This window comes from Aythya ferina (genome assembly GCF_964211825.1).
Source record: "Aythya ferina genome assembly, chromosome: 7".
Lineage (NCBI taxonomy): Eukaryota > Metazoa > Chordata > Aves > Anseriformes > Anatidae > Aythya > Aythya ferina.
Genome location: NC_140302.1, coordinates 17,873,970 through 17,886,234, shown reverse-complemented (window position 1 = coordinate 17,886,234; position 12,265 = coordinate 17,873,970). Strand labels below are relative to the sequence as shown.

At 47.8% G+C, this 12,265-nt stretch overlaps 1 protein-coding gene and 1 long non-coding RNA gene across 11 annotated transcripts in view; one reads left to right on the top strand and one right to left on the bottom strand.

Moving 5' to 3' along the window:
* Positions 1–12,265, bottom strand: part of LOC311439851 — a 314,933-nt gene that overhangs the window by 184,056 nt on the left and 118,612 nt on the right. The window lies entirely within an intron of this gene.
* PAX2 (paired box 2) overlaps positions 1–12,265 on the top strand; it is a 94,994-nt gene that overhangs the window by 66,867 nt on the left and 15,862 nt on the right. For all 9 annotated transcript variants that reach the window (XM_084526052.1, XM_084526049.1, XM_084526053.1 and 6 more), the window contains one exon: positions 1,744–1,870. In XM_084526052.1, the coding sequence (XP_084382178.1) occupies positions 1,744–1,870 (127 nt within the window). The remainder of the gene's footprint in view (positions 1–1,743; positions 1,871–12,265) is intronic.

Below are 12,265 nucleotides of genomic sequence, written 5' to 3'. Positions count from 1 at the left end.
GTAGGGTGATGGCAGGGAGCTTCCCTCACCGAAGCCGCTCTCCCTCTCCTCACCCCTCGTTCTCTTGCTGACCCACCGCTGCACGTACATCGCCTTCACGTTTCACAGCACTTTCTAGTTGTACACGTATCGCTGCACCGATGTACACCTGTACACAAGCTGTCTCCCCTCACGGACGTGCCACGCACACCACGCTATCCCTGCATCCCCACGGCCACTTCCCCCTGCAGAGGTGCCCGCAGCACGTGCCCACAGACACCACCACGGCACATCGCGGCGCTCCCAGGGCACACCGGCAGCTCGCAGGGTTTCACGGGCCCGGAGCATTTTCACTCACGGCCTGAAGCTGAGACTTGACTCCTGTCTCCTACCCAGTTTTCTGCACTTCTGCGGTGCTGCCCCCCTCTCCCTTACTCCCCCGCTCCCCCAGCCTTTTATCCCAAAAGCTGTTTGTCTTAATAAAATGAAAATCAAAAGTCTTTTTAAACCGCCCCAAGCCATAAACCAACAAAGGAAGAGAAGGAGAGGCTGGCTGTGGACTCCCTTCATCCCAGAGTCCCTGGGTTTATTACAATGAATAACCTTTATTTACTTTCATTAGACTATTAAGCACCAGCACAGTCATTTTTCCCCCTGAAACTCTGAGCAGGGCCCATAAAGCAAATCCGAAGCCTAATTGAGTTCATTTTAATTTCTCTCCGATCACAGCGAATTACTCTGGTGATAAATCAGGGGGCAGGCTCACCCCCAGTAGAAGGCCTAATTTGCAGCTAATTACAAAACTGATTTCTACAGGAAGATCAATACGAGAAGGAATTGGAAATGACGAGGCAGTCCTAGGCAGGCAGGGACGGGGCGGGGAGGGGGCAGCGTGTGGGGAGCCCGCTGCAGGAGGGGGAGACGTGGGGAGGGGGCTGGGGAAGCGCATGGAAAAAAACGCAGCAGAAAGAGCAGAAAATCAGTTTTAATTTAACGTAATATTAATCAGAGCAACTTTTCCTGCTGTTCTGTAGCCTTCCCGGTCTCTCCAGCTCCCGTGTCTGGTCCGGAGGCTGCCACAATAAAAAGGCAATTACCAGAGCCTCTCGGACAGGACACCCTTTCAGATTCAATGGCTCTCCCCCTCCCACCCTTCTGTTAGCCATGTGGCTCCCCCCTCCCCAATTTCATACCCCAGTGCACAGAGTGACAGAGGCAGGGGATGAGGCTTCTTTGTTTGTTTTTAAAGAGCTAGGACAGGGGTAGCAGCAGAGGGGAGGGAGACGACCCAGCACAGAGCTGGGTTGCAAGGGGCTGACAGCGGCTGCCTCCCGCAGCCCAGGCGCCCCTGTCACCGCCGTGCTCTGCCCCGAGTGTCCCCGCCACCAGGGCAAACACCCCCCAGCTCCCTCAGCCAAGAACAGGGGACAGGGACTTCCCCTTTCCCCCCGCCTGAGCTTGTACAGGCAGACAGCCCCTCTCCTCGCAGCACCGAATGGAGGCTCGGCCACGCCACGGGTACGGGGCCAGATCCTGTGCTCGGCCCGACCCCTCTGCCCCTTCCCAGCCAGGCGCAGGAGGGTGGAATAGCTCATCCCAGGTCCCCCCCGCAGCCCTCTTGTCACTTCATCTTCTCCATTTCCTCCTCCTCCTCTTCCATCTGTGCAGGGGTTTGCCTCTCTCCTCTTCCTCCCCCCCATCTGTACACTGCTCCCTTTCTCTCAGCGCATCAATAGCGAGCTGTCTTTCTCCTCTCTTCCCCAGGGTAATGAGTACTCCCTCCCAGCTCTGACCCCTGGTCTCGATGAAGTCAAATCAAGTCTATCCACCTCTGCTAACCCAGACCTGGGGACAAATGTGTCAGGACCCCAGACGTACCCTGTGGTGACCGGTAAGCTGCCTGACCGAACAGCAGAACCAAGCTTTTTATTTATTTCCCTCATCACCATTAGCTTCTGCTTTTTCTGCTAACGCAAGATACCCCTCTGTGGCGAGCATGGAAAGAGGCAGAGAGGCCGGGGAGGAAGGAAGGGGCCAGGAGAGGCTGGCAGGGCAGCGTGCTGGCATTTCGGGTGCACCGAGAGGTGCCCAGGTGTGGCTCGAGGACAGGTAACCCCGGCTGCGGCTGAGGAGCTCGTGTGCCCGGGGCCCCAGGGACGGGTGCCGGGAGGCCAGGTGTGTCTGAATGCACACGGTGGCTCCTTCCTTTGTGTCTGGCAATGAGAGGTTCGTGGCTCTTCCATGATCCACGCTTGGTTTTCTTGGGGAAATATTGATTTATGTTTTACTTGGCCCTGGCACTGGGAAGGGGCATTTGCAAGCTAAGCACAGGGCTGCTGAGCTGACTGCGAAGCTCCCTCTTGGCAAGCCCAGGGGTCGCCCTCAGCAGCTGGCAAATGAAGTTTGCTCACAGCCTCCCTCCCTCCCCTACCTGTGGGCACATTACACCGGGGTGTGACTGGGAAGCTGGAGGAGGAAATGAATGAGAGCAAGTGCAGCAGGGAGGGACCGGGATGCACAGCAGCAGGAGGCAGTTTCAGCAGCCTCTGCTCCACAGAAGCTTCCTCTTTGCTGGCTGCACCAGCAGGCCTGGGGGGCACAGGCTGTCCCTGGGGCCGCGGGGCACGCCAGCCTGCTGCTAGTGGTAGGTGGCCTGTCCTGGCCCCGCTGGAGCCATAAGGGGATAGACATTGTGCTGTCACAGCCCCTTCTTGCAGGGCTTCAGCCACCGCTGCTTCCTCTCACCCACCTACCTGCCTCCTGCCAGGCCACTAAAGCAGGGGCAAGGCCCAAGAGCTTGGCCCCTCTGTGGTACTTTCCCTTGCACTGCAATGGCTGTGACCCCTTCAGAAATCCCACAGCAGAGCCGAGCAGTAAGTCGTGGCAGAGGTACGATCCTGGTAGCAAGAGGAGCTGTAGCCTCTTGGCCAAAAAGCAGGCTTCTGGGGCACAGAAACAAGGGAGCAGAGTTCGTGCCTTAATGCTGCCTTGCAGAAGCCACGGGTACAGCCCCTGAGGCCACAGCCACTGGTCCAAGGGATATTGCTGCATGCACCATCCGGCTGCCAGGAAGTTTGAGGCCAGGGGGATTCATAGCTGTTACCCTAAATACAAAGGGAATCCAGCGTGAGGTCTGTGAAATGGAGCACCGTGGGGAGGTGAACTGCATATTTAGGGAGTGCCTAGAAAGTGTGATGCCCCCAGATTTTTCAGGGCTTTTACTGCTACCAGGCTTGACCCAGGATCCTTGCAGCCATACAGTTTCTTAGCCAACCAGAAAAATGGCTCAGCTGTGGTAGAACTGTTCCACCTTTCTTTGTATTCGTATGTGCAAGACAAAACTCAGCTGATAGTCATCTGTCTAACATTTAGCAGATCTACAGCTCTTACAGGAAATACTCTCCTCCCCAAGGGGGGCACAGCCAGCAGGAGAGCAGTACTGTCCTCCCTTCACGGAAGGCAGACCCCCATAGTGTGATCTAAAGGTGAGGTGCCTAAAATCACAGAGTTTAATATTCAAAGAGGCCATTAAAATAATTCTTTTCAGTCCTTCTGCCTAAGGGAAGCTGGTGCATTCCAGCCTATTACCATGACAGCTGAATTCCTGAAGGCTGAGGACACTGCATGAGCTTTGAGCTTTGTACATGGCTCTCGCAAGGGGACAGGAGGGTAGAGATTTGGCCTTACAGAAGAGGCTGTGGGCTGAAGCAGAAAATCTTCTCTTTGTCCCCCCACCCCGCACCATCCGCACCCTGCTCCCTGCAACACTCCCAGCTCGGCTTGAGAACATCCCCATCTGATCCATCTGGATCCAAGAGTGAGAAAAGTTCATTTCAGACCCAGCTTGACATTCCCAGGTGGCAACTTAGCACTAACATCTCAATCTGTATGCAACATTTCAATCAGCGCAGAGTAACAAAAGCAGAACTATTAGCGCTGGGAGATGTTCAATGGTGGTAATGATGGGGAAACTCAGAAACTGGAAATGAGAAGGGAAAAAAAACCCTTAACACCCTGAAAGGCGGTGGGGAAAGAAGGGCAGAGAATTTTTCCTCTACACTTAGGCCAGGATCCAATGTTTGGATTAATGGTGCCATTACCCAAGAAAGGACTTCAGATAATGCTCATTCTTAAAATGTTTTTGTTGGCAATTAAATGGTTGCAGTTATTGATCTCCATTGATCCGATGTCCCTGATTTGCATAATCTATTAAAGATGAATGATTCATGATGTGTTTGCTGTGGGGCTGGGCAGTGCTCTCAGGAAGGACCAGAAAGGTGAGGAACTCAAGGCTGCCTCCTGATCTAGCCCTGGCTAGGAGTTCAGAAAGAGGCTGGGACCTCAGCTCCCTCTCCCAGAAAGGGATATTGGAGGAATAGTGAGTATGGAACTGCTGGCTACCTGTTCTGCTGCTACAGTGTCACTTCTGAAATGCCGCTTTCCTCTTGTCCCAGGGCAGTCCTTGAAGCCAGCTGATATTTGAAACAAGTCCACCCATGGAGGGTACGAGTTCTGTGTGCAGTTATTTCAGGATATAAGATTTAGCTTCAGTCTACAAGAATGTTTCCCCAACTCAGTCTTTCCAGGCAGGAAAGGTATCAATAGTCCTTTCCAAACCAAAGCTGTCTGACACTGGATTCTTGCCCTTTCAGAAGACCTTAGAGAAAGTCCTCCTTTCTCTGGCTCATGACTAGCTTTCCTCAGCAAGCTCCCTCAGCTCACACAGGTCTGAGAATACACCCCTCCAAAAACCATCAAAACCTCAAAAGAAAGTAACTCACTGAAATACTATGTACAGATGATGCTAAAGTCCCCTTATCTGTCTGTGAGCTTCATAAAATTGAAGAGCTAGAAATGCTGCAAAACAGGCGGCCACCTCCCCAACGTGCAAGAAAGCCTTCCCCAAAGCCCAAGCCACCAAATTCTATTCAAAGGCTGGGAAACATGCTCCCACTGTCCTTTGTATAGGAGAGTCAATGCATATATACACAGCTTTCTTGTGAAGGACCAGAGAGAAAGCTCTCAAAAGCTGCCTGAGAACACAGCCTCATCTCTTCCTCCACACACGGGTCAATGGGCCAGCTCCATCTTGCCTCGATGTTGTATATCTGAGGGACCGGCATAGATCCCTGACAGTGTCTTGGGCAGTGTCTTTGGGTTCCCATCAGGACTCCTAGAAGCAAAGACCCAGACTTCAACATACCCAGATAAGACAAGCACATGCAGTTGAACACCGAGACAAGACGTCTGTTGATAAGAGATGTTCTACTTCAATTGTATTTATTGAAGGCAAACAGATCAGGCAGATTAGTATAAACTTGTACAGGGCTAGGCAAACACAGAAAACCTCTATAGTTTTCTTTTTTTCAGTAGTTTCCACAGGTCTTTGATTTTTGGAAAGTACTCAGCAGCTCACACTACAGGGGTGAGCAGAGGAGAATCTCGCGTTTTTGGCAGCAGTGACAGCAGTACTTTAAATCACAAGATGTTTACTGAGGCCTCGAATCCTTTGAGAATAAAAGGTTAAGATCCCTCTTTAAACACCATCGGAAGTCACATCTTTTGGAATACACCTGCCTGAAGGGAGGTGTCTTCAAACCAGATTGTGAGTGCAGGGGACTTAGATGAATAGTTTGGGAGTGGAGTCCTTTCCAACTCAGTCAGCTAGCCCAGAGGCTATCCAACAGAAAGGCAGCACTATGGGAAATCAAACACAATGGACTTCTGATGGATGGCTTGCAAACTTGCATATTAACATACCACTAAAGGGGAGGATTTACCTACTAGATAGATTGTAAGATTACAGGAAAGGTAAAGAACAACTTCCCTTAATTGAATCCTGTCAGTTTTAACTAAATAGACTTCACTTACCAGTCTACTACAGCCAGTGAGATCCACAAACAGAAGGCAAAAGAGAAGCCAAAGGAAGAAAAAACAACAAAAAAAACCCATCACTCACCAAGCAAGCTACCAGGTTCTGTACAGAAAATGGTTCCTTCTCTTTGGGAAATAATTTTTTTCCCAAAAGGAACAAGTACCATCCAAGGTGAAAAATTCTGACAGCCACTCATGATATGTCAAACAGAGGCACCAAAAAAGCACAGATCCCATAGATCTCCCTTTTCTTCAGACCTCTACCTCTGGCATGGGGTCAGATTTCTTTTTCCCCACTTTAAGTCTATTTTTACACCTCAGTTAATATTTTCAACATAAATGTACAAAAAAATAATTACTGAAACTAAGCATATTTGATATGTCTGAAAGTCATGCGCAAATAGTAGTTAAACAGCATCTGATTTCTATGAAATTTTTCTAGAAAGTTGTGATACTAAGCACAGAGAAATCACTGGCTAGACACCTGGATCCAAAGTTTTTTGAAATGATAAACAATCTTTTGAGAACTTTAGCCTCCTGCAAGGTGAAAAGATAATATTTCCTTTGTTTCAGCTTAGTGAGTGAACTGAAGAGAATTTTGTTCAGTTCAATAACCAGGTCACTCAAAACTAAGAAACAAACTAGGATTTGAAAAAGCAGGAACATTTGTTTTCCTCTGTCAGTGGGTGAATTATGCTTGGTGTGAAAGGATGAGATCTATTAGTTCTAAACTCAGTTTCTAAAATCAGTTCAATTTCCTCCTTATATATATATATATCTTTTCCTTCACTTAATAGGACATTTTTAATGCAAAATCTGCTTAGAAAAGCCTGTCTTTTTTGTTCCAATATATTTAGGAAGTCAGGGAACTTGTGGTCATTTTATATAATTAGCATGAATAAATTACAAATACTGTTTTTAATTGAATTCTAATTCCACCTAAATACAACTTGACACATATCACAAGTAAAAAGTTAATAATCTAATAAAATAATAATACAGACTCATTCATTATTTTCCCATACAATAATATGTAAAGACAAATTATGTTAAACAACATAATTGCTTAAATAAATGTGCCCAGATGCAGTTCATCTATTTAGCAAAAGTTGAATAACCATGCTTAGTGTAAATTCTGTATTTGTCAAAATATTTGTTACCACCCTAGAATTCAACCTTTTAGGAAACAGCCACATGGTGCAAATGTAAAACTAGTTGATCCATCTTGCTGTTTTACGTAATGATTAAAACTGACCATTAAATTTGCTTGCACTTATATTGTTACACTGAGAGGGGGAGCGTTTCCTTCCCCTTTTCCTTGTTCATAGTGATGAAAATCCCCCTTTTGTTCCAATCTACATTAGCCTCTGACACCAGTGACCAACAGCCCTGGTCAAGGCTTGACTGAGTTGCCTCGAGAACACCTCTCTCACAATCAGCTAGGGGCCACAGCTTGGCTTTGGTGATGGCAAATCCTCCAGATGCAGACCAGCAGTCTGCTGCACAGCATCACAGCTGCCAGCAGCCAAGCAGCCTGTGGGGCACATCTCTGGATGCCCCAATGCCCTGAAAATGGAATATGATAATCACTCACGTGGCTGCTACATGATTGTTATGATCCCGCCTCATCAAAATGAAGGAGATATTTTCTGTGAGGGCAGTCTGCAGTATGGAAGTATGCCAAATTGAGCACATGGAGCTGCTGCAGATGAGGGACAGGGGGGATGAGGAACGGCGCTGAGTTCCATATTCTGCACTTCTGAAATAAGGGCTCATTTCTGCAGAGAGGCTGCAAGCCTCTTCTCTATTTAAGATGAGGAATCAACAAAAGTAATGTCCACAGGGCCTTCAAATCTCATCAACTGTTTCCCATACCTAAGTAGAGATAGTATCTCCTTATCTTGCCAAGGAATTTGGAAAGGCAAAAGGCGTTACTACTCTTCCCTGAGACCAAATGGCTGAGGGTGATGGATGGTCAGATGAATGATCCCTGGAACAGACAGAAATGGCAGGGGGAAAACATAAACTATTTCCTACACTTCCAATGGAAGTTTCACTGACAATAACTTTATGATGCTGAAGAAGAAAGCTCATGGACTTAAAAGCATATTGAAGCGAGGAACCCAGAAATGGGTGGGCCTGAAAGAAACCATGCCTTCCTTAAATTAGCATTTAAGCGTAATGGCAAGAGCAGTGAATTTGCATTCCCCATCCATTTTCCTTAGCAAGGATTGGCATTACAGGCTGGACAAAAGAGGACTTTCTTTTTTTAGAGAAGAGAGTTGTATAGTCTCAGATTTTGGCTTTTCTTTTGAGGCTGAATGAAGGAGCCAATAAGTATAGCTATCGTGAAAATTTTTGTGATGTAGATACTTGCCCACTGACAGCAAAGACTGTGCTTTATATCTGAGTTAAGCAACAGCTGTCAGCAGATGTTAATAACTTTTGATCTCCATCAACTCTATTGGATTTAACCAGGCCAGCTGCTCGCACAATTGAAATTGCCCACTGCAGTCTTTCAGAGAAATGGAGAGCTTAGGGCGATCTTTGGCCCTTCTCAGTAGGTGTAGGACTGCTGTGGACTACCCAGGAAGATCTGTCCTGTCTCATGATCATTTTCCATCATGTGATGAAAGCCTTGGAGACACCTATTGTGTGGACTGTGTGCAAAAATAACATGCTCTGTTCTAATTATGTTTCCCAGCATATATTTCAAAAGCGTTTTGTTTAACACATAACATTCAAGTCCCAGCCCACCAAGGAATATAAGCGTGTGCTTGACTTTAAGGCAGGGAGCAATCTGTAACTGCAACATGCTGATGGGCTGGGACACAAGAAAGGGAGCAGAGCATAAATCCGCTGAGCCTATCTGTTTACCAAATGTACAGGCACAACGTTATTTCCCACAGACTTTGAAGCCTGTTTTCCTCACCTCCACCTGCAAACAAATCTACTTAGAGCCAAATGCAGCTGACCCTAGTGGAGTTCCCAAGTGACTAACAGTATGCAGCTGGCTTCAAAGATCCCGATCACAGGTCTGCTGGCTGCTCCATGTTTAACTGGGTGTGAGGACTAAGAAACCTCAGTTTCTCTCCCAAGTAAAATACAGAGTGAGTAGCTCAGATTACTTGGAAAGCAGCAATTAATTAGAACAGATATAAAATCTAGGTTTGTAAAAGTCAGTTTCATAAAAAATGGAGCAAATGGATTTAAGAACTTGACATCAATGATGTCATCAGTTTTGACTCTCTTGGAGAGCAAGATTTTTGTGTTGTTTTTTCTTTCAATGTGTATTTCAATAACACACAAGTTAAGTGTTGGGCTAAAAACATGGATGGATCTATGCAGAAACAGAAAATAAACCTGAACATGCAAGGCTCATTCCCCAGTCAGTGGGAATACAAAGAGAATGCAAGAAAGGTACAATGAGAAGTAAATTAGGTTTTACACACTTTTCTGTTGTCCTAGCAAAGGTCTGTTACTAACACAAAGAAGGAACAAAAAATAGGATGATGTTTATCTTCAGTGCCACTTGCATAATGCTCTTGCAAAAGAAGAGCTAAAAAGCTAAGAAAAGACAAAACAAAACAAAAAAAAAATGGTTCTGACATGGCAGAAGACAAAAGTCAAAGACAGGCTGTGTCAGTCCAGTTTGGTCTTCTGCAGGACTTTGAGAAGTTCTAAGGCGAGATTCTCACATGGGATGAAGTGATGTGAGTCCACAGGCTGTGGCCTAAATTCACCAGTTTATGAATGCTGAGGACCCCATCCCTTTCTGCTTGCCACAATGAAACCTTTCTAAGGAGTGATGTTATTAGTACAGGAGGAATGTAAATGTGGAAAAGATGTCTCAGTAGTGGGTACGAACATAGGATGCAAAACCACCTGAGACACGATTCAGCTTTGACACAGGCTTCCTGCATGAGCTTGGGTACATTTTCTCTGTGCTCAGCTCCTCACAGGTAGAACAGTGATCCCTAGGGGATGCTGTGAGGATGTGTGCTCTGAGGAGTCTGAGCCTTTGGGATCATATAAATATTTTATAGAGACACCAGGAAAAGGTGAAGGATACTAAACACTGTCAAGATTGTGAGCAGTGTTGTCAAGTGGGTGTGCAAAAGCCATCCCTTATGCAGGGATGTGCCATTTTGAGATTCTTCCCTCACTGAAAAGAAAAGGAGCACTGGAGGCAGCTAGCTTATCCTCCAGAAAACCAGTGATGAAAAACAAGCCGCTTATCTAGTCCTGCGAACCCCCCTGCTTCCTTCCCTTCAGCAGAGAGCACGATAAAAGCTGAGATGAGTCTCTGTAGGAACCCACAGCTGTGAATCTTCCTCTCCCCCTGTCTGGCCAAAATCCCTTCATTCGCAGGGGGAATTTAGGCCAGAGATCACCAGTTCTAGCTCTCCGCCAGGATAACAGAGGAGAGGGTTAGAAAGGAAGAAAAACAGCCATAACTCAGCAAGTACACTAAGAAAGAAAGGAGCTGGAAATGCAGAAAATGTGTAGTCCTCTACTACGTTCCCAGCTGTATCCCCACCCTGCTCACCCTTTCAAATTTCCCCCACCATGACATGGGCTGGTATTTTTTTGTTGCTCATAAACAAGGATAGTGCGTGCCATTTAGCAGAAAGGAAGTTGGGAGAACAGCTTTCTGCCTCTTTGGAGAGGGGCTGCAAACTCATTCCACCCCCCACTCAATTACGGGTCGATTTCCGTAGCAGTAAGACACTGACAGATACCTTGGGGCTCCCTGGTGCCACCTCACCGAGGGACCCCCATGAGGCTGCGAGGAGCCAGCAGAGCACGGCTCGCGGGCACCGGCAGGACTTGGGGCAGGACGGGCTGAGCATGGCACGCCTTTCCCTGTTCTCCATCCCAAATACAAAAGAATCAGAGACCGGAGGAAATCAGAAGTGAAACCAAAGGAGGTGCAGCTGAAGTTTGAGGTGGTTAAAATGAAAAATGGGACTGTGCCACTCACAGGTGGATAGATAGATCAATCAATTGATCTCGTCCATACTGACACACTTCAGAGCTATAATTCACTGCTGGGGCAATTATTCCAGCGTGGCAGTGGCGGGAGTTATACTGGAGACAGAATTCAGGGGCTTTCAGTCAGAGGAGAGCTGCGCAAGAAAAGGGTAAAGATTCCTCACTGCCACCCGCCAGTAAGGACGCACGGGATATCAGCTGCGCCTGTGCAGCTGCTGAGCAGAGACGGAAGGACGGGTAAATAGACACACTGAGGGCTGAGTTTGGTTTGAGCAATCATTTGCTGTCTGACCTTATCCTCTCCTCTCCTCCGCTGTTCTTAGAGAGAGCCGTGCTCAGCGGCATTGTGTCCCAGCCTCTTTGCCATCTTACTCCTGACTTCTTTATCCCCCTGCGCTGAGTAAGTGGTGCTGCCTCTGCAAGGTGTGAGGAATTTTTCTTCATAAGCTTTGATGTGTTCAAGAGAGGGCTGGGCTCATCTCTGCTGTGAGTCTGACAGGAGCTTTAACAGCCTCAGAACACCGGGACAAATAGCTTCTGGTCCCTTAACCCTGTGCAGCTTTGCAAGGCAAGGCCTGGCACTGTTGTTCCCATTGCGAGGGCTTTAGGCAGTCTTTCAGGCTGAAATCCTCTCCGTGGTGGCTGGGCAGAGCGGAAATCCAGGGGCTGGATCAGATTGGCCTAATGCTACAGCAGCTTAAGCAGCCTGTTTTACCAGAGATTATGGTTTCACTTACACAGAGCGCCTGAAAAATGCTGCGGTTTAGGAAGGATTATAGCTGAAAATTCCGTGCTTTAAAAGAGAAATAAAGCAGGGGAGGGACTAGGAAACCCATCGTGCCCGGGGGCTGTGCAAACAGGATTAACCTCTGCCCACAGCACCTCTGGCTTCTGCCCACCCACATCTCTGCGTCCACCTTCTCCTGCCCCTCCTGCCCTAGCAGCTCCCCACGCCTGCCCTCTCCTGCACAGCTCGGAGGTGCTGCTTCCCCCAGTGACTCTGATTAGCTGCACAACAATCACCACACACCCCAGATCCTATTTACCACACCTCCAGAAAAGTCCTTGCCCAGAAGAGCTTCCTATAGCAAAAAGGGTGAAGAAATGCCCGTCCTGGCTGAGCATACCAGAGGCTTCCCATACGCAGTCCGAATGAGGAGGAACTGCACACCTTTTGGCCAGGAGGGATCTTTCCCAATCAGCTGGCCCACAAACATATGTCTTTGCTGCAAAGGAGTCTCGGTGCTCAGAGACCTTTGCTGGCCAGCCGGGTGAGAGGTACTTGGAGGAGAACACAGATGGCAAACTATCATTTTTGCCAGGTAACAAACCTTTAGGAAACAAACGTCTCAGGATAAACAGCATTCACAGATAGAAACTGCCCAGCCCTTTATAGTCTAGGTGAGCATTGCAGCCT